General features: G+C 41.4%; 1 protein-coding gene across 1 annotated transcript in view; it reads right to left on the bottom strand.

Annotated features, from left to right (window-relative positions):
* Nucleotides 1-26,012, bottom strand: part of ALPK2 (alpha kinase 2) — a 28,779-nt gene extending 2,767 nt beyond the window's left edge. The window contains 9 exon segments of the mRNA XM_029085642.1: nucleotides 2,419-2,467; nucleotides 4,312-4,529; nucleotides 5,896-5,984; nucleotides 6,108-6,382; nucleotides 7,689-7,724; nucleotides 7,820-7,947; nucleotides 10,406-10,553; nucleotides 13,139-16,022; nucleotides 24,519-26,012. Coding sequence (XP_028941475.1) covers nucleotides 2,419-2,467; nucleotides 4,312-4,529; nucleotides 5,896-5,984; nucleotides 6,108-6,382; nucleotides 7,689-7,724; nucleotides 7,820-7,947; nucleotides 10,406-10,553; nucleotides 13,139-16,022; nucleotides 24,519-26,012 — 5,321 coding nt within the window.
* Nucleotides 26,013-27,668: the final 1,656 nt, after the last annotated feature.

The following is a 27,668-nucleotide window of genomic DNA, read 5'->3' as shown; positions in this document are numbered from 1 at the left end:
AACAAGAGACAGAACATTTCTATTAAAAACACATGATTATTTTTATTTTACTAGCTTTGCTCCTAAATCAAACCATCCTCATTTCCCTTCTCTTGAAACAATAGGTTTGCATGTGGTCCTGCGGCTACAGATGTGGCCTAGGTAACGCTCCTTGTCCATTTTGGCAGTGGAGAGGCATGAATGAGCCTAGTTTGACTCTGCAGTGCGCAGCCAGCCTGAGGTCTTACAGCAGGATGTAGAAAACTAACCTAGAGGTGTGAGACCGAAGTTGTGCAGCGGTTCTCCCAGCTGTTTGTCAGTCACAGCTTCCACACAGCCCCCCTTGTGTGCTTCCAGACTGCATCATTTGTTCTGGACAGACCTAATGACCATAGCTGTGCTGTAATTTGGCAGGACTTGTGAGCTTAATTCAAACCATTCTGTGCTGTTGTGGCTGGTAGTATGTGTAAGTGGGGGAAGGTCTCCATTAGTGAATGGCTTCTAAACTGTACAGTCCATATTGCTCTCATGTTTTCTGTTTAACAACACCAAACTATTGACCCTTCCAAGCCTTGAAAAATATGAATCTGTTATTTTGCGCGGCATGTGCTATTCATTCACTGACTAGATGACTGATAAAACCCAGACAGAATTCCATCTCCTAAACTTGACAGTTGGGGTTTGGCCCAGATCAAATCTTCCTTAAATCTGAAGGGGGAATGTTGGATTTGTCCCCAGGCTTAAACTCCCCAATGCCTCTTGTTACCATGTTGAGTAAAAACAAATTTGTCAATGCCCTGAAACCAGAGGGAGTTTCGGATCCACATCTGTCAAACAGCACTCGTTAATCCTTACAACAGTGTCTCACCGTGTTCCCGATTCCTTCATCTTTGTGTTTACCATTCTGGGATATATACCTGCACACTTGTGCACAGCTTCTAAACTGGCTCACCGTTTGCACTTAGAAGCCAGTCACTGTGCTGTATTATTTTTGTTTACGCCCGCCAAAGAATCCACTGAAGAGCTGATATAAAGGATTGATTGCCTGACTCGGGTGCGCCCCACTGGCTACATCGAAAACACTTTCCAGGCCTTTCGTTTCTAGTGAGGCTTCGCCCTCTGCTGACAGAAACTGCTTTGCAGCTACTTCAGTGCACTGAATAAATGACCCTTGGCTTTGGGTTCCTTTGGTTTCCAATCCACTGGTAAAAAAGACATAGGAACTATAAAAGACCATATTTACTTTGAAGAGTGTTAATTGTTGAAAGGATCAAACTCTCCACAGACTCTACAGGAAGGGCAGGAAAGATGAGGACAAAGGATACATAAACGCTCATCCAGAAATGTTTGTTCACATTTGGAATATGAGTCTGGGCCCCAAAAAAATTCATTAACTGCAATGAACAATGCTGAATATAGGTACAAAATTTTAATATATGCTGCTTATTGTGCTTGGTTTACGAGAAACACTGAAGGATAAATAATGGCCATGAATAATTCATGACAGTTGCCATACTGGCTTTTACAAACTCATCAATCACAGTTTGCACTATGTCATTAGAGTATTTGAAAGCCTGAGTACACAATGAACATGGCAGGGATGGGGGTGGGAGATGGATTTTTTTTTTCCAGGTTTTCTTTTTCCCTGATCACAAGTTTAATCTTTGAGTGAAAGCAGAACATGGGCTCAAGAAAACCTTATGATCACTGCCTGCTATAGAAGAAAAACTAATTCACAGAGTTCTAAACTGAGAAAAGAGTCTTTATAAAAGCTCGTGCCATAAATACATATTCTAAAGCTTTGGCACTTTTGCTGGCTGCAAGAGGGATTTCAGCTGTGTTCTCTCACGCGGTCCCCACACTATCCCTTTACATTCCTTGCAAAAAGGGCAATACAAACTTTGGCCCCTCCTAGGGTATCTCCTTCCCTAGTTCCCACAGTACTGTGGCATATATCTTCTCTTCTTCCAGTGGAAGAGTAGGAGGGGAGAAGGGTCACCTCGCCTATGGCAGCAGGATCTAGTAGAAGGGCTGGACAGGTATAAGCGCTTGTATTTGCATTTGCTGGGGCAGGTACCAGCGAGTGCAAGCCCAGCGAGAGCTCTGGCTCCAACAGCATGCTGGGCTTGAGGTATTCTGCCATGGTCAGGAGCCCTGGACAGCACAAACGCCAGGTCTTTCACCGTACCCCAGGCTGGAGCCAGTGCTGGCCCTGCATTTTCAGCACTACCTTTTAGAACAAAATGAATGTGTTTCCCTTATAGGCGAGTTCCCATATGTATGAACAAAAATAAGTTAAAAGAGTCAAATGAGGATTGTTTTCTTCCAAAGTTAAAGCAAGAATGAATTTCCAGTGCACCCTCCTCCAACATATTTACACTGTGAAGAGACTGATGTGTAAAGCAAAGCCATGCTGTCAAGAAATAATTTTTCACTCACCCTTTAGCCAGTGTTGCTATGCCAACGTCAGTTAACTTCATTCCTACACCTACAAGGCATCAAGGAAACAGAGAGCTCATGTTACACTAGAATTTTTAGGAAAATCTTCAGATTCAAGAGCACCATATAGAGAGGCATCAAATATTATTTACTGATTCATGTTTTAATTATTTGTCACCATTTTTTCAAAACATTTTAAAGTACCCCAATTAAAAATAGGACGTTTGTGCTCTGTGTCACTAGCAATTTCAGTCTCATACCAGTAGTTTACAGATAGCAAGGTGATAAATAGAGCATAGCTTGTTTCCTGTGCTGGACAGCCAGTGGGGGGAAGGAGGGGTTAAACTTTGATGATTGCATTTTAAGAAACATACAAAACCTTTGCTTATGCACCTGCCCTGAGATGTGTATATTTATTTACGGGTTTTGTGGTTTTGATGCTTTGCAAACTTGGACTACTATATCTATCCTAGAAGCTGCATGTTTGCTTTAGTAATCAAATAGCAACAGGTCAGTCAACCTTATTTTTTACTTTTTGGGTGAGAGACCCAAAATCCCTTTCTCATTTCAGTATTTCCAAAAACTTGGGGTTTTTAACCTGTCCCCCTTGTTTATAGGCAAAATCCAGTCCTGCAGTGTGCATTTTTTTCTGTACATATTATCTCAAGATCATTTTCCTTGGAGAATACCCTTAGAAATCTCAACTAGTATGCCTGAAAAATGCAGCCTAGATACTCAAATGAGAAGCTGATTAGAAAGGAAGGATGTTTCTCTTCCAACAGCAGCAGGTATATTGTCCTTTGTGGCAGCAATCATTACAGAGGCTCAGATACCATTTCTGCTGTTGTGTTTCCCTCAGGCTAGGATTCTGTTCTTTCTTCGACCTTTAAATTACTTCAGGAGTCTTGTTTAGATGTCTTGTTGCTAATTTTCCTGCCTTCTCCTGTTAAAGAATATGGGATATTTTCTAAGATTCCACCTTTTTTGATTTTCTCTAACAAGAGTCTGTCTTTCTCTGTTTCAAATACATCTATGCACACTGTGTTGGGCACTGGCCCAGATGTCAGCAGTTAGGAAGTCACACCCATAGGAGCATAAGGGCAGCGTTTAGTAAATGCGAGGAGGGCATTTCTTCTCCATTCTTCCTTTTTTTGAAGGAACGTGTTTCTTCCGACCTAGCCAGGACCAGAATGTGGAGCATTCCACTGTTGAGAGATTGTTGGTAAGTATTTAAATACAAGAAAAAGTGAAGGACTAGGATGTTACTAACAACTTAAGTCTTTAATTTAAAGGACATTTCATTAACCTCTGGGAGGTGAAACAATAACCAGACTTGACTCATAGTATGAGTGCCCTGATTTACTAAGGGGACATACGGAAGAACAACTCTCCCATTAAGCATGTAAGATCTGCTTTTCCTTTTCCAAACTGTCTTCTTACAAGAACATAAGCTAGGTAATAATTCCCTTTCTCTGCTGATTAGATAAACATCATAATACTGCACAGGTTAACACGTTAGCCCCTGCTGCCACAGTAGGCAATTAATTAATGTCTTTCTGTTCCCTAGGGTAACACACACACAAATAAACACAGCGTACTTAAAATAGGCTGGAAAATAAAATATCCTAACTCTCTCTTCTATCTTTTATTCTGATCAGTGTGAGATGCTGTGTAAAACAGGCCAGGGTACTGTCCACATCTGGAGAAAACTCTTCCCACCACAAGGTTATGGAAGGAGCACGTTCAGCATTGCCAATAGGACACACAAAGCCAAAAGTAACATTGCTCAGAAATAAGTCTCTGAAAGTTCTGCAGTTACGGGGATTGACTGTGAGTGGTCACCAGCCTGTGTCATGGGAAAGCTGTTTTGCTGCTCCCACTCAGACAACTCACCTTGCAGGTCAGTGACAAGCAAGCTCCCATTGGTCTTCTCATACACCCAGTGCTGGAAGGTGCAACATTTCTGCCCAGCCTCTGAGTCTCTTCTCAGGAAATTTACTTCCTTGCCATCCCTGACAGAGTATTTCACAAATTCCCCAACCAGCTCCTCCTCCACCGTCGCATAGGGGATGTTATTAGCAGGGCGATGAACAAGAAAAATAGGAATGATCCTGAAACCAACAGATAAAAACTAATAAAATCCAGAAAGTTCTGTCAATGAAGGAGTAAGAAACAAAGTGGCCAGTGATCTCAAGAGTGTGAATGAACATATAGCAATTCTGAACCAAGCCAGGAGACATGTGGATAAGACTGGGATCTTCTAGGTAGCTCTAGAACATAATCACATTATCCTCTATGTGCTTATTTCTTTGTATTATTTACTCAGATGTAAACCTTTCCAAAGCATGCTCTCTAATGTCCTTCTACATCCGTTGTCTTCCAGACCATTGTTTAAAATAAAGCATCAGCTCTGAACCTTCCACGTGCCTGTTATTTTAGTTCTAGTTTTCGCAGGACACATGCTGTCTCTCTGATATCAAAACTAGAGGTTATATCCCATGCCTAGAGAAGAGTCTCAAACATAAATTTTACCAAGAGCAATATATTTCCAGAAACTAAGATGACTTGTACAAATATTTTCCCTAAAAGATTTCACTGCCATCTCCATCACTATTTCTAATCCTGAAAAGGCAGCTTTAAGGAATCATCCAGAGGCTGTGTTTTAAGTGGTCCTTTTTTTCAGGGAATCAGTCCAGCTGAGCAGATCTTGTGTCATCTACACAGAGCTGGAGATTTAGCCTGCTGTAAAGCACAGAGGTCTTATCCTTGAAGCAAGGCAGATGGAATTTCAACCATCCATTGCAAATTCAACTCTACGCAGTAGCCTGACACTGGAACAGCAAATCCTTTGAAAAAGATCTATTACCAAAACCTCAGGGTGCCACTTCCCAGCCTCAGAGGCAGAGGTGAACCTGTGTTGAGCTACTGGTCTGATGTACACATATTTGGGAAATGGAAAACTTCTGAAATTAAATAAACCACTCTTTGGGAAAACCAAGAATCAAGAGTTGAGCTTTCTGGCTTAAGACTCCCTGTACACAGAAAACTCGCCTAAGGAGTGACTTCATACCAGTTCCAGTGTGATCACGATTTCTCTCAAGATTTCATTTGTAATAGAAAGTTGGAAGGCCTGACTTACCCCCTACTGCTATTACTAGATGATAGAAGTAGTATCACCTACTGGTGTTAACTCATTAACATGAATAATTTCCTCTAAATTTCTATCAAAAACCATGCCTTTTGCTTGCTATTTACTGTCTTTACTCCTTATTATCCTTCTCTAATGGGAATGGAATGTCTCTCACCACCTTGATACTCAGTATTATTTAGGTCATGACTCCAGCTGAAACACTGTTCTCAGGATTCCCACTTTCTTCTTCTCTAGTAATTACTCCTAGCAGTCAGTGGGCAGCTGTGGCACAGGAAAATATACATACACAGATGTCTAGATGTATATAAAAACATATATATACTCACTCTGGTACTTCCCCAAAGCCTTCCAAGGGTTCAGCTTCAGCTGCATATATCTTCGCATACTCTCTTGCAGTATTTTGGACGTAGCATTCCTATATTACAAAGAAATACACCTATGGAATATTACTTAAAACATTTAACAGATCATCTGTTTGAATACTTGCAAGACAGCTTTTCCCCACAATTCTTGCTTAGAAAGGACAGGAGAAGCTCACCTGCAGTGCTAGTTTGTAGTTCTTTTGAACTAGATCATCCTTACTCTTGGTCCCGTACGTGATAGCGTTGTGCACTTTGAGAACACAGGAGTGGCCAGGACTGAACACTGGCACGAGGCCTTGCATCACTTTACTCCGGAAGGCTTTCCGGTGCATGCCCTCACCAAAGTGAAGCTCTTCTGTAGCTATTGTTCCATGCAGGTTCCCACCAAAATAGCTGTCACTGATGAAATCTTCTCTGAACATGAGCTGCATGAATTCGATTTCTTCCACACCTAAAACACAATGTTTCTTTTCAATCACCAGCTTAAAAACAGGTCCTTTAGCAAAGGCAGAAGGAAATAAGTTTTTTATTTCATAAGTCATTTTGAAGAAGAACCACATTTCTATAAATGACTATGTCAGTTTCAATCAAAAAGTATATACATCATTTTTAGTGATCTTTATATTCAGGAGAAATTGGCACAATAAGATTACTCTTATCCCCCGACCTGTGGATTTTGAAGGTACCAGTAACATAAGAATGTGTGCCTAAATTTTTATAGCTGAAATCAAGTTGGATTATGAGTTTTACCCCTTTAAATGATCACTGGAATATAAATAAATTTTTTTTTTTAAAAAAGGGGGGGAGAAATTGGTTAAGGTTAAGCACTGAGAGAAACTTAAATCTAACTTAACAGCAACAAAGTCCTTCCAGCTCCCCTTTGTAGTTATCTCTGGGTTAGATTCTGTGCACTATTGCCTCTTCTTGAAGCACAGAGGAAACAGTGCACATGCAAAGCTAGAATTAGAAGCTAACTCCACCTAAAATTCTCTGTTGATGAAAAGTTATACAGTGCTGTTATGTGAAAAGTCCTGTCCTTATTTTAACAAGGAACTAAATGTTTAATTGTATTCTTCTAGAAAAAGAAATAAAAATCAATTGGCCGAATGAAGTGCTCCTTTAGTACAGTGTGTTCAGAAATGATAAACCAATTTGTAATGCACTGCCTATCTTTAGCTGCAGCACAGCAAGACATGTGCCAAGTGTGATTAAACACAAGTTAACATATGGGGAAAGCATTCCAAATCTTCACGTCCGTCTTTCTCTTGGGGTAAAGTTATGTAGCAGGTGACTTGCGAAGATTATGTGTTCAAACACCACTGGTAAGTTTTTCTGCCAAAAGAGCTTTGAAGTACCCTGTGTGCCTGTGTCTCTGATGCGCTGCAATGCTATTTCACTGCACGTGAAGTGCTCGTGCATCAAGCTAACGAGAAGTTACACACTCCAGTTTGTCACAGTGGGTACTCCATCACCCTGCACGAACCCTCGCGTCACACATGAGGGTATTTCACCTACAAAACTCCTGTGAATTAAAGCTAATTTTATCTTTGATGGTGCAGCAAAGGTGAGTGCAAAAATGGAAAGGCAGCTAGCAAAAACACAACACTAATTCAATGGCTTCAATGGATCCCCATAGTTTCCCATGGGATAACTGTCAACATGCCTCAGTCAGGTTACATTTTTCCATCCTGTGTTCTATTTGGAAATCAGAAGGAACAAAGACTTGAGCACACATTCAAGCAGATGTGCGTACTTACCTTCATAATTCTGAAAACTTGAGAGGTGTTCCAATACTAAAAGGAAACAAAGAAACAGATTTTGTAGTAAAAAGAATAGGAATGGAAACTGCCATTGTCATTATTAATGAAAATTATAAACTGGGATTTACCTTCAGAAGTCAGATTAAACTCAGCAGTCACCTTTCCATACATATTATTCAAGCAGCAATAATACATCCCCTGGTCTTTGTTACTGGCTTTAGCTATTGCCAAAGAGACGGGAGAGTCATCCTGGGCACTGGAACAGAATATGTTAATTTTCCACATTAATACTTTTAAAAGATCTTTCCTGATTATTCCATCTATCTCTCCTCCTGTCCCTGGACTGATTCAAATATGATGCAAGTAGAAAAAATATTTTATTTCACCGTACTTAGAAGTATCCAGCCTATTATGTGTTTCACAATAGATGATCCTGCTATATCCTGAGAGAAAAGTACCTCATAAAATCCAAAAATAATTACATCACATCAAAAGGCATTCTAATATTCCTATCAATATCATGGCCAAATATATACAGTATGAACATATAAAAGCCAGAAATGTTGTACACTGTTCCTCAATATTGAATCCTCACTCAGCTTTCTCTGTTTTTTTGCTTTTTTCAAGCCAGACACTTGCTCGCTGGTGTCCGTGTGTGCAACTTCACAAACGGATCCAAGGCAGACGTTGTTAACAAGGGTGCAGTGACGTACGGATGCAGTTCTAGATGTCATGTTAGCTTTTGTGATGTGAATTAGTGAAGGTGTGCAGTTCTGTTGGCAACTTGAGGTTTCATGATATTTTGGCACACTGGAGAACTAATTTTATCCAGCAACAGTTTTTACATTAAATTACATCACGTGTATGATTACTAGCACTGTGTCTTTTTCCATACACGTTTCCATGTGTTGGCAGGTAATAAAAATTCAAATATTTGTTGCCTAATTTCCTGTAATCACCCCCCATTGAAAGTAAAAACTGAAATGTACCAAACAGTCCAGATTATGTATTTCCGTAGATTGGTGTATATTTCCAAAACAAGAAACAGTGCTTGTGTACACACAGAACAATTAGTTAGATTTTGATGGTGATGGAATGGAGATTTACACTGAGCTCTGTTGAACATTTTTGAAGCAAAAAATGTTACTAGGAATCTCTCTTACTCTAAATCTCTGTTTCATATTTCACTTGATTTCCAACATTTTGAAATATATTTATCCTATGAAGTTAAAATTCAAATATTTTGTTATCACGTATTTCACTTATTACTGCAAAAATTGATAAATTTTGTATCTGTGCGCTGTTTCTTAGTTAAAACGCTGCAGAATTATTTAACAGATAAAGATATGTACTAATATTACAATGGATGTTGCAATACAACAATCAAAATCAGAATAATTAAAACAAGAAGAATCAGAATGGCATGGGAAGTTTAATCAATTCATGCAACTTTTCCTCTCCACTTAAAAGAACATCTGAGAAGATGTCTTCCTACAAAAAATTGGAATCCTAAGAGAAGCTGGACAAGATCCTGATAAAGGCCTTAAGAAGCTTTTCTTTCCACCCTTCTCACGGCACTGCCTCTGGTCACTCAGTCGGGTTGCCAGGTGGGATTGAGGGAAGAGATCATTCCTCCTTAAATACAACTCCCATTGTTTAAATCAATTAGCTTCATGTTCCATTTCATAACGAATATGAAGTTCAAAGTAGAATCATAAGCTCACAGAAGGGTTTGGGTTGGAAGGGACCTTCAAAGCCCCGTCCAACCTGACCTTGAATTTTTCCAGGGAGGGGGCAGCCACAACTTGTCTGGGCAACTTGTTAGTGTCTCCCCACCCTCACTGTAAAACATTTCTTCCTTATGTCCATTTTAACCTGCCCTCTTCCAGTTTAAAACCATTGCCCCTTGTCCTGTCACTACAGGCCCTGGCCCTTTTAAATACTGAAAGGCCACAAGAAGGTCTCCCTGGCAGGCTGAACAGCCCCAACTCTCTCAGCCTTTCTTCAATGCAGAGGTGCTCCATCCTTCATTCTTGTGGCCTCCTCTGGACCTGCTCTAACAGGTCCACATCCTTCTTGTACTGAGGACCCCAGCACTGGAGGCAGCACTGCAGGTGGGGTCTCGGCAGAGCGGAGTAGAGGGGCAGAATCCCCTCCCTCAACCTGCTGCCCACGCTTTTCTCATGCAGCCCATGATGTGATTGGCTTTCTGGGCTGAAACTGAACATTGCTGGCTCATGTCCATTTTTTTGTCCACGAGTCTCCCAAGTCTTTCTCTGCAGGGCTGCTCTTAATCCATTCATTGCCCAGTCTGTATTGGTATTGCAGAATAACCACATCAAGCTCTACTTTGAATGTTAGTTGTTTCAGCAATTCATGTCCAGCACACAAGGACAGACAGCCTTCCACACATTAACCAAGTGTGTTTATTTTTTTTGGCTGGGTGCTGAGGTTCAAACTTCATTTGATCTTTTACAGTACTTGAAAGTTGGATGAGACTGGTTATGAATAGGCTGAGAGGAATTACTGGCAATGGAATGCAAACTATGACCAATATTAATGCACTGTGTGAAGCTGCACATTTAATTACCCTGCTTAAGCTTACTTTCTGTACCTGTCATACTAATCCTCTTAACAGGAACAAGAGTGAATCACTGGCATATTTTCCCAAAAGCTATTCAGAAACTACCAGCCCTAGAGAAACATTCACTCACCTTCTCTGCAGTCGAGCTAGTACCTTGGAATCTTTAGTCCATGTAATGCTGGAGTCACCATGAATGTCACCAAACTGACAGCATAGCTTAATATTTCCAGAGCAGTCAGGGAACAACTCTGCCTGGATTTTCTTCAGCAGCTTCGGAGCTTGAAACAGAAAAGCCACAGTTTAGGATTAGAAGGTAATTATACTGTTTTGGCATTTTAAAGGAATCCTATAATAATTTGTAGATGTTAAGAATATGAATCTGACAACGCTGGTAAATAATTATGATGCAGAAACCAAGACTTTAAAATACAGAGATTTTAAAAGACTGATTTAGTGCCTCACACAGCCAATGGAAATGTTTCCAATGCAGACATTTTGAATTTATAGAATAGGACCCAAGGGAAGTTCTACCCTGAAAAGGCATTGACGTAAAGTAATTTCTTCATCAAAACACATTCTCTCCGACTAAAGGACTGGCTGCTTTTATCAGCAAAAAGAGACACCACAAAGGTAAAGCATACCATATGGTTACACAATGAGAACTCACATTAACTGAGTACTTGTAACCAGTAGATTTTTTTAACTGATCACAGCCTTTGAGAGAAAAGACTGTAAGTCCCAGGAGGTGTCCAGTCTCCAGGGTGTTCTTGCAACACAGCTAACATACACTGCCAGGATGAGACGCTCGGTAAGATGCAGTGATGGCACCACTTCCTTTAAAACACAGCTGGAGGGAGGAACCCACATTTAGTGGTTGGATATTTGCATCTGGTAACGTCAGTTGCTTTTCCTTCCCTCTTCAGTTTCAAAGGACTAACTTCCCACCTCAGAAGAAAGGCCCTACCTTTCCAGCCACAGGGCAGTGTTCTTTTGATAAACATCACTGCGCAGAACAAATCCAAGAATCACTCAGGTGACAGAAAGCGAGCACTATGCCCAGTCTGGGGAAGGTCCTGGTAACCTGGTTCTCTGGGAGGACTCATTTACTGGCTCACAGAACGCTCCAGCGTCTTTGCACGTGGGCATGGCGTGAGCAGGGGGATGGAGGGTACTTGGAAAGAAAGGGAATCAACATCTACTTCGTGAAAAGTTTTGGGATCATGACACATCCCTGGGCTCAAGTGAGACATCCCTGCTAGATGTAAGGGATGTAAAAGGCCTGATGTTATGTTTCCTACTGTGTTAATTCTGAGCTGCTGCGCTCTGAATGAGCTGGCATGACACATGTCCCTCAGCATCCCATTCCTGCAGTCTAACTTTCCCTTTCTAATGCCAAAGGAATGCTGGATCCAACTCGAAGGGTCAGGCACCTGGAATTCACTGCTAGGCTTAACTTGTAGTCACTTAAGTCCTTAGGCCCAAGAACCTTGCTGAATCAGGGCTGAAATGACGCAGACAGTATGTGACAGAACTGTAAATAGAACTAACGGCTCCAGATTCCCTGCCCTAACCATAAAGTCATCCCTCCTGCAGCTGAAAATAATACAAAAGTGAACATCCAGTATAGACCAGACTGACCATATCAATCTTCCCGTAACGCTGGGCACAGGTCTGTGCAGTTCTCTAAAGTACAAACATCCGTTCATTGCAGCCCAGACTGAAGCAGATCAGAAGCAGGTTAAGAAAATTCAGTCTCATTTGATGCAAGCCTGAATGTTTAAAGCATTTTTCAAGCACAGCCTCAGGTACACGGAAAAAGATGAGGCATTTCTCAGTAAGTGCAGTTTGCTCACTCTGCTTTGAAGGAATGTGTCTCTCCTCCCACACATTTGGTTCTCCAGCAAAGGACAGAGAAAAGTTTGGGTTTTTTTTACATGCGACTGTAAAAGTAGAACTCTCGCCAGACTGCACTGTAATTTGAATCTCTGATGAGCCTCATAGCTCTGTAGCTTGCCCTTAGTCACCTGCCAGTCTTGCTCTGATCTATTAAATTATTTTATGATGTGAATATGAAATGTAATGTCAAAAGGTAAAAATAAGACCTTGGTCCTTGCAAAGTATCCATAGAAACCACAAATACCTTACCTGTCTAGCTGTTACACTATTGCTATGCCTGTTTGCATTTTGTCTTGCCCGTTAGCAACCTCCTAGAGATGCTGACAAGCAACCCGAATCTCATTTCAATTATGTTTGCTATGTCAATTTAATATTGCTAATTTCATCAGTGTCACTTGTGAACACCAGTGGTGAAAAGGAATGCAGAACCAGCCATCAGTCATCAGACAGGACTGCAAAACATTAAGTTGACCAGTGGCACCCTACTAATAACAGTAACACTTTGCTAGTAATAAAACCAATTGGTAACCAAGAGAGGGGAATTGCACCTGGGAGCCACAGGGCAGGAGCGTAACTGGGAACACAGCCCTGCAGGAACACGACAACGGGCAAGTACGGGGCTCGCTGTTGCCATATTGTGTGCAGTTACGTGTGGCACTGCTATGTTCTACATCCTCAAAAAGCTACCCAAAGAGACAAATAAAGAAGTCAACTTTCAAACAGGTTTAAAAGTTCATACATTTAACATATTTGCCAGTTAGGAAAAGGATGTTAGGGAGGGTCCAGTTCTGTGGCACAGGTAGTTACTAAGTTCACAGAACTGGAAATTAAAATGGGTGAGGGCAGGACACCTTTAGCTGACATGACTGAGACTAAAGGAGACTTGCAGGGTGTTTAACGAATTTGAATTTTGTACTGTAGCCAGAATGATGGGAAAGGACAGAAATGAAAATCAGTTTTCTCTTACCTTTACTATCCTTTTTCAAAATTAGTTTCCTTTGCTCTTTTCTATCTTCTTTATGAATCATGCCCGCCTCACCTTTCACAGACTTTTTAACACAGCTAGGATCCTTGCTGACATTTCCTCTCACCTCCAGTCGGGGTTTTTTGGACAGTGTTGCTGCTGGTAATTTCTTCTTGGCTCCAGCAGCTAAATGCCCACTCTTTGCAGTGTCTTGTTTACACTTGATGGAATGAGGCTCAGCAACAGTTGGTGATGTCTGGTAGGATTTTGACCTTTCTTGATTTCTTAGCTTTTCCGTGCTGACTGGTAAGGGATCACATGTGGTCAGCGCTAAGGACAACGGTTGAGTTCTGCTGCAGGGTGGTTGCTCTTGAAAATACTGGTTGTGCCCTGAACCAACTGGTGGCAAATTAACTAAACCACTTACTACACCCTCTGATGTCATTACTTCTTCATCTTTATCACACTCAGTAGACTTAATTGAATTTTCAACCTCAGTTAGCTTGCCGGAAGAGATCAAGTCAGGACAGGACTGCTTAGTGCCAACGTTCATCAACTGTCTCTGAGCCTTGGAGCTAATTAAAGTGTGCAAAGGAGACTTTGTTTCGGGTTCATCTCGGTTATATTCAACAGCTCTCTGAACCTCTAGTTTACTTTCACACAAGATTGCTTCCTCCTTGTTTTCTTCAGGCACCCCATGGAGCTGATGCTGCAATGCTTTGCATGAAGTTTCCACCAAACTCAAATTTTCATCCACTTGGACTGCAGTTTGTGTGGATTCGGTTTTTACTTGACATCCTACGCCAGGACACCCCATTGCTGATGTACTGGTAAGAAGGCCCTCTGACTGGCTTACGGGTGTGAAGAATAGTAACGTTTCTTGTACAGCCAGTTGTTGGCTATCTAACTGGTTACTGCTATCTCTATAACCCGTGTTTGCTATGCTGTGGCGTTCATCTGGAGCCTTTCTAGGCAGCGGGGTGCTAACCGATGTTACACTTCCAGATGCACACGTGGGATTTTTTGAAGAATCTGTTTTTAACTTTTCATCAGACCTGAAGGTGGTGTCAAGAAAAAATACATCTTGTTCTGATGTATTGTGAGAGGAAAGTGCATTCTGATTCTCTGAAACATGACTAACTCCTGAGTCACAGGAAGTTTCAGCTCTTTGTTCATCACCTATGCAAATCTCTTTCTGTTCTTCTCCTGTTTGACACGGTTCATATCTGGCCACTTCTACATTACAATCTCTTAATAATGGATCCTCAGAAGAGGCAGCGAATGCCACTTCTTGGTTTTCTATTTCTGTCATTTGGTCTACATTTTGGGGCAGATTCTTACATGTTATGGTTTCAGGAGTCTTAATTAAATTAGGCAATTGGATTACGTAACCGTATTTCTGTGCATTAGAAACAACCTGAAAATCCTGACAGTCGTTATTTTTTGAAAGAAGGTAATTGTCAGAATTAGTGTCATTTTGTGCATTCAGGTCTGAGTGATTTCCTTTTTCTTGTAAATTTTCTTTGTAACTTTTATGTATGGTGTTAACAGAAGAGCGTTCTTCATGGGGAAGTTGACTGGTATTTTCACTGAGGAAGATGTCTTTCTCTTCAGCGAAATAAGCCAGTTCTTTTCTTGGTGGAAAACAGTCTCCAAAATGACACCCTGTACCAGTTACTGAATCATTTATCAAGGATATGTTGTGCTCAGTACAATGTAATTGCCCAACTGTCCCATGCGACTTATCTGATATGTAAGCTGAGTTTTCTTTGTCACATGCTGAATTACCACTCTGAGCATTGTTTAATCTTTGAGAAGAATCTGCATCACATGCTTGAGAAGCATTATCAATGGTAAACGTTCCTTCCCAAGCAACATTCATTTGAATGGATCCACTACTGTCTGTCCAGGTTTGATCTGGCTTCTGATCCAAGCACTCTCCTGTATTTAAGATGATACTATTTGCTGAAACACAGATGGGTGGTGTTTCCATTTTATTTCCAGTGCTAGAATCTAGACATATGCCATCCGTTTCTACCACTTGTGCAAGACAAACGCTTCCTATGGAGGTACTGTTACTTGCCTCATCTGTTTTAAGTAGGATATTAGAAACACTGCAGTCTTCTTTCCCTGTTCTCTGTCTACTAGGTGGTTGTGTGACAGGTTCCTGCTCTTCTATCACATTAACTGGCAAAGGATGATCAGAACAGGTCTCCTGTACAAAGTTCAGTTCTGTGCCTTCGATATCTGTCAGCCTAATTTCTAAACTTGTGACTCCCCGGTTTTCAAATGGGATTTGATAATCTGAGTCATCTTCATGAAGAAGTTTCCATATCTTGTCATGCACTGCAGATATATCAGCACCTCCTTTGCACCCAGGTTCTCTAGATTCCAGGACTGACTTGGGATTAGCTTCCAACAGAGATTCATCACATGATAGACTGCAGAAAGTATCTGTGCTGCTGCTACCGTGTGAGTCAAAACTACACCTTTGCTCTCCCTCCCTTGGCTCATCACACAGCTTTGCAGAAGAGAGAACAGCACATAAGCACTCCTGTTTATCAGGAACAGAGTCCACATCCCATAAAGGAAAAGGTGAAACATCATTCTTTGATTTGTTGCCATTATTAATAATATTAATTCCTTGTTCGCAGAAGACTTGCTGGTGACAACTTTCTCTCTTATCACAAGGGTCACAGTGTTGAGAATAGGTCTGTAAATTTGCATTTTTTGCTCGTAGTGTGTTTTCAGTACAGGGCATTTCTGAAGCTGGATGGATGGTTCCTGCACTCTCACAAGTCATGAAGATGCCTTCCTTTTCTATTTCGGGCTCCATACATAGTCTCTCACAATTCTGGGTAAAGATTTTCAGATTAGCACTTTGATTCTACAAAGAAGAAAAAAAAGATAAATGTAATTACAAATTAGAATTGCTGCTTGACAGAGGCCTGAATCAGAGTCCTGGCTTGAATAAAAGTACCTAATTTTTATTACTTTTAAAAAAAATATTTGTCAACAGTCAAGATTCTGACTTGTAGCTATCAACCTAATGGATTGAAATCAAACTCCTGGATCTTAACAGCCTTGAACGCTGGTGAGTTTCAGATCTGGATCCAAATGCTGAGAAATATAAAATTTAATCAAGATGAAGACCAATGACTGATATAGTCCAGCAAGATAAAAACAGATAAAATAAAATAAACCAAACCAAACTAAAATAAAATAAAATAGCCACGTCTATGTCTATTGCAAACTGTGAGAGTTTCCCACCATACTGATGTAATTATTACACAATCCAAACTGATGAGTTTCTGGAACTACCCAAACTAGGTTTTTGGGAGCTCGCCTTCCCCTTTGCTTCCATCATGGGCACTGTTATCTCAAGCTTCATTAAGATGCTTTCTTAATATGCATCAGCCTTAAAAAGTTTCAGAGAATGCACCCAGGACTGCCATGCTATGTACTTCAGAGCAAGACTCATACCAAGAAATTAACATCCCTGGGTCAGTTTTAAGCCATCTTCAAAATCTGTCTTTGGTCACCTCTGACCCCTTGAAGTGACAAGTCCTTCTTCAAAGGGAGTGCCACAGATGATTCCAGATCTTGCCTCTGCCCAAGTGGCAATGACTTGATCAATATAAGGCATGTTCAGCCCTCCTCTAGCAATGAGACATGCATTGCTGGAAAATCTGGGGCAGGAAATAAAAATCTGTATTCCCCCTGCATCTCCTTTATTCTTCGATATCAAAATATTCCAAATTGTCACCTTATGTAGAAACAATCCATTCCTCAATTAAACTAAGTCAAACTGAACTTAATTTATCCAAGGAGTGCAGACTTTATTAAAGAGAACAAATGGCTGATGTTTGGGCTTGCATGGGATGAAGAAAGTGCTGCCACTTTCTTCCTCTTGCTGCCATCTGCCAGGCATACAAAATCTGTTACCACTGTTGTTACCGTTCCCCTCAGAACTGAGCTTTTACTCTTAAATACTTGTTCTGGAGTCCCTGCCAAGCTTTTATTCTCCAGGATTTTCTCCAGTCCTCTTCAGCACTAAATTAATTCCATGGAGACGGTGAGCATGTTTCACCCAGAGCAAATCAGAGATGGAGGAGCCTACAATTTTTTACTAGAGAAAAATACATTGTTTCCTAAATGAATTACGCTTTATGCTTTTGGTTGCCATTCATTTGCCAGAACAACCTGCAAAAGTAGAGAGCAATTTAGCAGTCAACCTTTGAAAAAAAATATTTACTTCCAAATAGCCATTAACAGGATATCATTAGTTATTTTGTACATTTGACCAGGTATCCTTGTAGTGGTTGTCTGAAGCCTTGCACCTACTCCCAGCAGAAATGAAGAAATGCTAAAAACCATCAGACTGAGTTTAGAAAACACCAATATTTGCAGATATTTTCCGATTTTTAGCTTTTATCCAGCCACAAACTCAACTTGGTAACGGTTTGGGGTTGGTTTTTTTTCCCTCATGAGTCCCAGTTCCATCCATAGTTATTGGTTAACTTGTAACGATGTGCTGGATCACTGCAATTAATAACTGTGATACATCATGGGTGAGTCCTCTGGGTTACAGCAGAGCTGTTAACGTGGAATGAGTGCTGGCAGACATGTAACTCAGAGAAGTGATTCTGAACTGAAGACAGTGTTGTTACTTAGTGAAGGATATGTAATGAAGGCTTTGCCACGAGTTGCCTGTGCTCAGGTAGAGGCAGAGGCTGCTCAGACACTAGATTCTTAGTTTCCATAAGTTCATGGTAAAAGGATTACCGGCTGTAGTAAATATTGCTTTCCTTTGCTGCAAAAGCCACCCACTTCAGCTGCAATTCCTTTCATCCTTTCTGTTTCTCCATTCAGCTTGAGGAGGATGTGGAGCTGACTACATGCTGTGGACAATGGGGAAGGAAGAGATATAGAAAATTTTTGTCAATGACTTTAACTGCCATTCCCACCCCAAGAACCATGCCGCTGCCACTACACTGTCTTCAAAACTCCTTGGCCACTGCATACTTACCTAGAAACCCTGCGCCTAGGAACCCCAGCTCCACAACCGCAATCCCCTCTGGTTCCCAACGCCTTGGCCTCCTGCTCCAGCCTGCTCTGCAGGAGAAGATGCCAGTCTCTAGGTCTTTGAGTTTAGAGACAGACCTTCTCTCAAGCCAAGGGGGATATGATCCCGGCTGTGTCCAGTTCCAGTTCTCAGTCAGTTCTGAGTATTTGGTCCGAGCCCAGTGCTCCTTCTGCCACTTCCACTTCCCCCTCAAATCTCAGGAAAGCAGCGTTTATTTTCCTGTTCCTTACAGCCACAGCAGCCTCAATCACAGCTTTTACTAAAACCTGTGGAACTCTTGCTAAGTATGTTAGACACATGATCAGTGTGTCCCTACCTGCTGTTGGTATGAAACTGAAAATAGACAGCTCTCTCAGGCACACTGGAAAGTGAGCTGATTATTTCAAGAACCCTTTTAACTACCTAATCTGTGTGTCTGTCCATGTTGGCATCTGTCTGTCCCAAGCATTTATAGACACGCAACACTGTAGAGTCTAGACACACATGTTGATGGCCAGAAAATAACTGCAGTGACTAAAGAGGGCTTGTAAAGGAGTGCCTTGCCTTGCATTTGACAGAAGTAGGTCTGAAAGCAGAATGCAATTTGAAGCCTCATAGTGGCACATTTATTGAATTTTAAATTGATATTTAACAGGGTATGTGCTCCTAGTCATTGTTTGGGCCATCTAATAAAACCATCTGTGGAGAGACCAAACAATATTGGATCACAGAATCACAGAATGTTGGGGATTGGAAGGGACCTTGAAAGATCATCCAGTCCAACCCCCCTGCCAGAGCAGGAACACCTACAGTAGGTCACACAGGAATGCGTCCAGGCGGGTTCTGAATGTCTCCAGAGAAGGAGACCCTTGGGCAGCTCAGGAATTTGAACAAAATACAATTAGCAACATATCTGGGAGGGTTTCATTAAATAAATACTTAATTCTTAAGGAGAGTTTTCAACATATGAGGCATGGCAATATAGCACCTGAGCAAGCTGTGTTATTTAATTCCATTACTGATCCAGAAGAAGAAAGTCAGCACACGTGTGAACACCTCAAGTGCTGGCTTCTGGAACAGCATAAAGGAACTACACAGACCCAGGTGGGCTGGGAGTGCTCCCAGCTCCTGGTATCTCTGCTGACCAAGACATACAGATAACGGAGGGAAAAAATTCAATATGGCAGGTAATAACAAGGTCAGTGGAGGCTGTGGTATGATACAGGAGCAGAGCTACAATTTCCTCTCTCGATGTCTCATGTGTCAAAACAAATAATAAGGTCAGAGACTTATGAAAAGAATAAATTATATAGTTCCAGACATAATATTTTGACAGAGCGAAAGTTAAACAGAAGCACCAGTACAAGTGCTTTGATTTGGAATTAAGGCAAAATTTAAAAAAATATACTTCTGCTCTGCAGAAACTCTATGTTAGCTAAAGTCAACAGTGATACTGGCACTATCTTTACTTATCAGTATTCCTTGATAACAAAACTGACAGGCACTTCGTAATTATCTCCTAAAATAAATCCATAAAGCTGGGATCTTGAGAATATGACAAAACATTAAAGAAAGCCAAATAGAATAGGGTGTGATAAAGCAAAGAACAGAAAAGCAGCAAAATCACCTTAATGCTGTGCAATAAAAAGGTATGAGCAAAGCTGGAGTTAAAATAACCCTTTTCCATGTGATTTTTTTTAAAGGCACCTCAGATCATCACAAGAATCTTCGCAGTATAATCTGAATTAGCTGCTGTTCTCTGTTCCCTTTGTCATACCTGAGAAAAGGAGCATCTTCACCCAATGTGTCAATGTTTGTTTCTGGTCTGAGTGACAAATTGTCACATTCACATGCAAATAAACTCAGTAGGCATGAATTAAAGCTATTCTGGTTCTCTCTCTCCTACAAAATGTAGGGAATTTAGGGATAATTTATATATCAGTCTCCCAACTGATCAGCTGAACCATTTATGTTAATGAAAGCAAGAAGTTCATCTCTGAAAAGCGATGATTAACTTTATCTCGCAGTTTCTCACTGTTTTTTAAGAGGAAATAGTTCAGCAAGGTAATTCTCCCCTGTAAATAAAGTCTCTATGTTACGTTTATACCCTTCTGTTTGTACAAATGGAATGTAACAAACCCTCTCTACAATCCAGACAGTAAGTGTCCCAGTGCCTCTGGATCAGAGCTCCCTTAGATCCTCCATGTTTGGAACGGCTTTTAGTTTACAAATTTCTCCAGCAGTAGCTCAGTGGCCTTTTCTATTTCCCCATTTTGTGCAATGCCACTCAAATTCCTCTTTCCTAAAATAACACTTGCTTTAAATGGGACTTCTTGGATTAGCTAAAATAACTCAATACCTGTAGTTCTTTTAGCTGCTTTAGACAGGTGACACTAAAGACATGAGCTCTATTTTATCCCGCAGATAAAACTGACAGGCACATCAGATCGCATTCTGCTATTACTGCTGAAGAGGCAGAGGAGGAGGAAGTTAGTGAAGAACTTGTCCTGGATGAGGTGTAGCCTCTCCAACTCTGCTGTTGGATCTGTGGCACACAGGATGAATGTAATATCCAGAAATGAAGCATGCTAACCACTTGACAGAGTGGTTATTCTATTCTGCACCTGAGGACCACTGAAGTATTTTACACAGAGTGTAAAACTTTCCAATGAAGTGAAAAACTGAGAAATGAGAGACCCCATTTCTGCTAAGATTCAAAGCTGGAGCAGGTTTGGATCCCTGCTTCCTCTGTCACAGGAAACAGATTTAGGCAAACGGTTTTTTAAAAATTCCAGCAAAAGAACTGAATAGTGGCAAGCTGCAGCAAGAGGGAGCAAGAATATGTCTCATAAAAAATTATCACTGACAAGGTTTTGAGCTCAAATAACCAGAAAACCTGCTTTTTTTTCCAGCAACTATTCACTCGAGAGAAGAGGCAAAGAGGTACTTTAAAAATATTTGAATGAAAAATGAAACAACTATAAGCTGATTGAAAATGATAGAATCATAGAATCATGGGATGATTTGGGTTGGAAGGGACCTTAAAGCTCATCCAGTCCCAACCCCCCTTGCCAGCAGCAGGGACACCTTCCACTAGACCAGGTTGCTCAAAGCCTCATCCAACCTGGCCGAGAACACTTCCAGGGAGGAGCTGCCACAGCTTCTCTGGACATCGTGGGCCAGTGTCTCAGGATGTGTTGGGCACCACAGTAATTAATATTCATTACTGAAGTCCTCACCCACTTTGTATCCAAAGCCAGCCATTAAAGCAGTCCCCACCCAGGCGCTGTTGACTGGCCTACATGAAACCATTTGCTGGGTTTCAGTCTAACTCCTCCTGGGCAGAGTTAACCTGTCCTAACTGTTCTGACAGCCTTTCAAACTGTTTCCTTTCATTCTGTAATGCAGCTCCTTCCTCCCTTCTTACCCTTCCAGCCCTTTCCCACATCTCTCTGCATGTTGCTCCCAGCACACAGCCTCTCCTTGATGACCGTGTTGGAGTGCAGTGCACATGACCAGCACCTGCAATTCTGTACTAACTGTAGAGCAGGGAGCTCTCAACAGAGTGCCCCAGCAACGAAACACCTTAAATCACAGTTCTCCATCACACGTGGCAGCTTCTAGGACATCACACACAGCAGCAGAGAGCTACCACCCGAACACACAGGACAGGGCCAGCAGCCCAGCAGATGAACAGCTTCACTGGCCAGGGCAGTCCTTGCCATTTCGGCTGCCCAGGAATCTATCAAAACAGAGGTATTACGTGCCAGGAAAAACACCTTTTGTGCACAACCCAATTACATGACTACTTGGAAGTTCTATTTCAGTTCTGCTTCTCTCCTTTTTGTACAGTAAAATGTAAAATTATTTAGAAGTGACGCAAATTTATGTCAGGAAGGTGAAACCAAGTGTCTCTCAAACTTTATGAGAACAGGCTGTTCTGACATGAGTGAAAACAAAATAATAGCAGGATGAACAGTAGATCTAATCAGCATGAAGAAAAAAAGCTCTAGAAATGTACAAACACCACATGCCACCTTTCCTGGGGTACAGGCATAACTGTTCAGTATTTTGCTTATGCCCTGGAATCCCTCTGAACCTGCCAGTTCCAGCAGGACTTCACCAATGCCTCTGGCATTCCATGGGCTCTGTAATTCAGGAGTGACTCCAGTGCCTCGTGCTGGCTGAACACTGAACAGAGTCTGGCTCTTGAATGACGGACTGCAAACGTGAAGCCTCCTGGCTCTCTGTGCAGTATGTAACACCATACAGCTGGCACAGTTAGCTTTTAGGACCTATTATTAATGAAGCTGCTTTGAAGCACTAGATATATAAAGAATTTCACCTGGGGCTAAACCATGAGGTCATGAGAGGAGTCAGGAGTCTCCCATCTTGACTATCTAATGGAAAGAGAAGTCACCCAGACCAGCACTTGCTGCACAAGACAGACTGCCAAGGTCGTTCCAGTTAGAGGCAACTTGGCACTAAGGGGAAGCGTAAATCCTCGCGTAATTAGTGCTGTGGCTCTGCGGCTGCTATGTACCCCTCAGCAGACCTGATTCACCACGTGGAGAGGGAAAATAAAACGCTCCTCAAAAGCGGTCGGTCAGCTGTGGTTCTTGCTGTGAGTCCCTCACCTGGCTCCTGGCAGAGCTGTCTCACAGGTAATACCACCATGTGCTTTTACACAGACCTGTGCGCAGCAATAGGGGCTTGATTCCTTCTTGCCTTTCTTAGGTCAGACAGGCAGACTGCTGAGGAGTTTCTGGCTGACTATGTGGGAGCTGTGAGAAGCTGTCCACGTTTTCCTATAAAGAATAGTTTCCAGATAGAGTGCTTTTGTTTGGCTCACTTTCAAGACCACATAATTTTGAACCTACACCTAAAGTTCATTGTCATTCATGCGTGTTTAAAACCAGGGCTTTGGTTTGTGCTCATCTCTAGCCCTTTCGTGTACACCGATACGTCTTTGCCACTTAATTTTAATCTAATGTAAAGTTTTGGTCATGGACACACAAACAGAAGAAATACCTACTGACTGCAGGTAGCAGGAGTCTCACTAGCCAGTCTGAAATTTGGCCATGGAACTTAAGGTAACGTACAGCTGCTCTTTGCTAAGAGGGTTCAAGGATTTAAATTATTGTCCTGCACTTGGAAAAAAATGAAACAGTGCCTCTGGTAAACCATGGTAACATATAATGTCAAGAAACTCTCAGTAAGTTAATTTCAATAGGGGGATATTCCCCATCCTAACAAGTGCTAAAATGTGACTGGAATTTTATGTAATATAAATACAGAGAAACCTGTGGAGGTTTTTCAGGCAGAAGAATTCAGTGATTTTTAACTGCTCAACACAATCCAGTGGTGAGAAAAAATTCAGTCTATGACTCAGAACTCAGAGACATTTTTGAGTAAATAATATGGATGAAGAAAAGCATGTGGAACTGGAGAAAGCTTGTGTTTATTTGTCATAAATGTTTTTTTTTCTGTGCAATTAGCTATGCACCTTCAAATCACTGAAGTCGGTGATAACAAGATTATTCATTATTTAATACTCATACATATGTATTTATATATCTTGAGTCTTTACTGTGGGAAATAAAAAGTATGATCCAGTCCTCCCACTTAGGAAAACTGGTGGAGCATCATATCAGTTTGTACAACTATATTGATTTCCCCAGGTAATGTCCTACCAACAGCATAAAATATTTAAGTACGCAGAGAGTACCACCTCGGCATTTTTATTAACTGTTTTTTTACATTTCAGCTGGAATACCTGACTCTTTCATTGTTTTATTTTTAAAAAGCAAAGCTCCATTCATCTCTGTAACATGAACTCTCTGGATTAAATTCCTCTCCTTTTTATAAATTCAGAGCAAACCCCTGTTGATTCATTTTAGATTTCCAGCACCATAAGTGGAGGACAATTTTGCTCTTTGATTGTAAACTGAAAAGGAAGTAAATCAAAACATTCTCTGCTCACAAGAGGTATTTGAGAAACTTTCTGGGTTGAAAGAAGCATTCCTTTGACAAGACCTGTGCAATAGCCTAGTATCGGATTTCCCTATCCAGCTGTCCGGAGTCCCATTAGTGCCTCTCACTATTATCAGTCCCACTCTATAATTAGAACAGCTTATGGTTTATTTGGGCCTTTTTCAAAACCAGATTTCCTTCCCAGCCGTAGCTGTCATTCAGAATTACATGAATAGTATCTTTCAAAGTAATTTAAATTTTACATTATTTTGTGAGAAACAGGAATAAAACGCATTTAAATCAGTAGAGCAGCTCCTTCTATTAAATGATAAACACTTTACTTACCCTGGGTGAGACGTTTTCATTTGGCATCTGAATTTGCTCAGACAGGCCCCAAGTCCTTTTCTTTTCCCGATGACAGTCTTTATCTGCCTCTTCTGCATGACACAAACCAGCCTGCATTTCCAAGCTTCCTGTCTCCTCGGGGGTTTGTGTTGAAACGACACCTTCCTGACTGGGAAACGGCACACTGGACTCCCTAACCTCTGCTGCAGTCTGAAAAGATTGTCCTATATTACTTACATATCTGCAGAGCTCTTTAGGGTTTAACAACTTTAAAAGGTTTCTTCTTAAACTTTCTCTTAAGGTACAGACAGCATGCCTTGCATTTTCCTCCGGCAAACTCCTTCCCCCCTCCTCTAGCAGCAATGAGCTTTCCCCCAGCAAGTCCTTGTCCGTACTGTTTTCTGTCATGGTCTCTGAAGCCTCATTAGTCCAAGAAGCAGCTATGCCACTAGCAGAGGAGTCCGCCTTGGCACACTTATCCTTGTTCTTTGATGTGTCAGTTGAGAAACCTGCAGCTGAGTGGCCACTTCCATTATTTTCCTCTTCAGTTCTGGGATGGTCATTTTCAATGGCTGCAGATGCAACAGGCACTTGGTACTTTTCTTTGTCTTTCAAGCCGGTACTTCTGTCTCGGTGGTGTCCAACAGTGAGAGTCATCTCTGTCTGCAGAGTTGACTGGCTGTACATAGAGGGGTCTCTCCTTACATTTACTCCTTTGAATTTTGAGTGATGACCACAGAAGCCAATGGTGGTATCCATAGGCGTAGTGTTATCTGACACTTGGAACAGGCAAGGCATTTCACTGAGGAAGTACCCACACCCATCACAATCCTTACTCAGTTTTAAATCATCTTCATCATCGCTTTCTAATAAAAATTTTAATTTATTTTTCCAGATTTCATTTTCATGCACTGTCAGCATATCTGAACATTCAAAATACTCTAGGTCATCGTTAGAAAAGTCATCACTTATATTTGGAATTTCCTCTGCATAAATCTCCAGAATAGTGGCAGAATTTTCAGAATCATCTTTTACAAAATAATTGTGATTTACTACGGGAGTATCCACCTGCTCACTGCACAAGGTATTCATGGTTAGAGGTCTACTGAGCCCAGTCTTTTTATATGCCTGGACATCTGCCAGAGACCGACCAGATACCGAGTCTTTCATGTTAAGGCAACAGTTGTCTGTGTGGCAGATGATTACATCTGTAGGGCAGGCATGCACCTGTCTGCTGCAGTATTTCTCTGCCTTTCCAGCAGTGACATCGACCACACTGTTAAAACTAACTAGGGCATCACCATTTTCTGACAAATCCCTTAGGCCAGAAATATTTTCTTGGGTTTTAAATACATTTTTTACTTCCATGTTATCTTCTGTGTTGCACAAGCGTCAGTGGGATTTCTCAAATAAGGACAATACTTCTGCTTTTCCAAGCTTCTCAAGCAGTAAACCCCTGGTTTTTGAAGAGCTAGAATCTGGTGAAATCAGCATGGAGTCACTCTCACAGAGGTAACTCTTGTGTTGTCCAAAAGTTTCTCGTTCCGCTCATTTTACTCTGAAGTCTCCCACATTGTCATTTAGGTCAACAACAAAATCTGTGGAAGTTTTGGTTTTTGCATCTGATTCCAGTTCAACAAAAGCTGAACAGCAGGTCATTCTAGCTGTCAAACTGTTTCCAGGTACTGTTCAATCAAGTGCAGATCTTGCTCTGCGCACCTGTAAATAAAAGAAATCTGAAGTTTAAAATTACTTCTAAAATGGCTACACCTGTTTTCTAAAAGGTGGTCAATCGACACATAGTTGCAAGCATTTTCAGAAAAAGATGTCATTATTTAAAAATCAAAATGAAACATTAAAGCAGTAACTATAACCCAGCTATCTGAGGAATGACACTCAATGGCAACACACTGTAACTGTCTGGAGTGATTTGTGCTAGGAAAACAAATCCTTAAGCACGCCTGCACACGCTTGTAGCAGCACACAATAGGTTTTAGCACATGTCACTTAAACATTTCTAAATGCAAATAACAATCTGCCCACAATGTAAATTTTCACCTATACATGACACCTACAGCTACCAACTACCTGCCCTTTTGGTATTCACATAAGCACAACAGTAGGCTATTCCCAGAACTGGCATAATAGGGACATAAATTCCAAAATCTGTTTGTAGAAATACCTGGTACAATCAGCCTGGTTACATTTTATAAGGCTGTTTCTGTTTAAAGCAATTCTCTTTTACTTTGGCTTGATGTCTGTGATTTCTGTGGTGAGAGAACAATTAAATGAGGCTGGTTAGCTCCAAGTTCCTGTTCACATTGAGTCTTACCTTCAAACAGCTGTGCAGTAGCAAAATGGTGTGGCAATGCAGAATTTACAGAAAACCAAAGTGAAATACACAAAAAGGCTTCCATTAGCTGAATCCAAAGAAATATGGAATCATCTATCTCTTCTCTGATAGTACAGAACTGCTATGACATGAAGAACAGCAGGAAAACTTACTTGCCATCCTGCTAATCTGATGAAGTGATTTAAAGGCGCCTCTATTCATTCTCCTTTTCCTTCTCTCTGCTTCTTCCATCGTGGCCTTTTCAGTTAATGCCTCTCTCCTGGCTGCAAGATCACCAGCCACTAGCACCCCAGCGCAGCAACCCTTCCCCACGCCCTTTCAAGCACCCTGTAGTGCTCGATCTGCTCTCCGGGGGCCACACGCAGAGCAGTCATCGAACTTGTCAGCACCCAGCTTCATGTCACAGCCCACTGCGGGCACTGATCAAAGTCAGTTAGTAAGAAAATACGTGGGAGCTAGATCAGAGCTTAATGGCTAAATTGGAAGGAGCTTGCACGGCTTGCCTGGAATCTGCCTCTCAAGTAAAGAGCACAAAGCAGCTCAGTAATATTTTCATTTCCTTTGGCCACAGACACCTTTTCCACAGAGCTACCTGGGAGGTGAAAAGCAGGAAGAGAAGGTGGTTAACGGGAAGGACACTAGAAAGGACAATGTTCGGTTGTGTGACAGTTTGACTCCGTGCACACAAAGGCACGCAGATGAACAACAGCAGAGGGGGCAACCAGACCAGCACCCACCCCCAGCATACAACATGTGTGTGGGCTGTACACACACGTGTACGTGCACTCTGAGCACAC

This window comes from Antrostomus carolinensis, unplaced genomic scaffold (assembly GCF_000700745.2).
Source record: "Antrostomus carolinensis isolate BGI_N321 unplaced genomic scaffold, ASM70074v2 scaffold8806, whole genome shotgun sequence".
In the NCBI taxonomy this organism is placed as follows: Eukaryota; Metazoa; Chordata; class Aves; order Caprimulgiformes; family Caprimulgidae; genus Antrostomus; species Antrostomus carolinensis.
The sequence above is the reverse complement of the archived record's forward strand: the minus strand, read 5'-3'. Positions and strand labels throughout refer to the sequence as shown.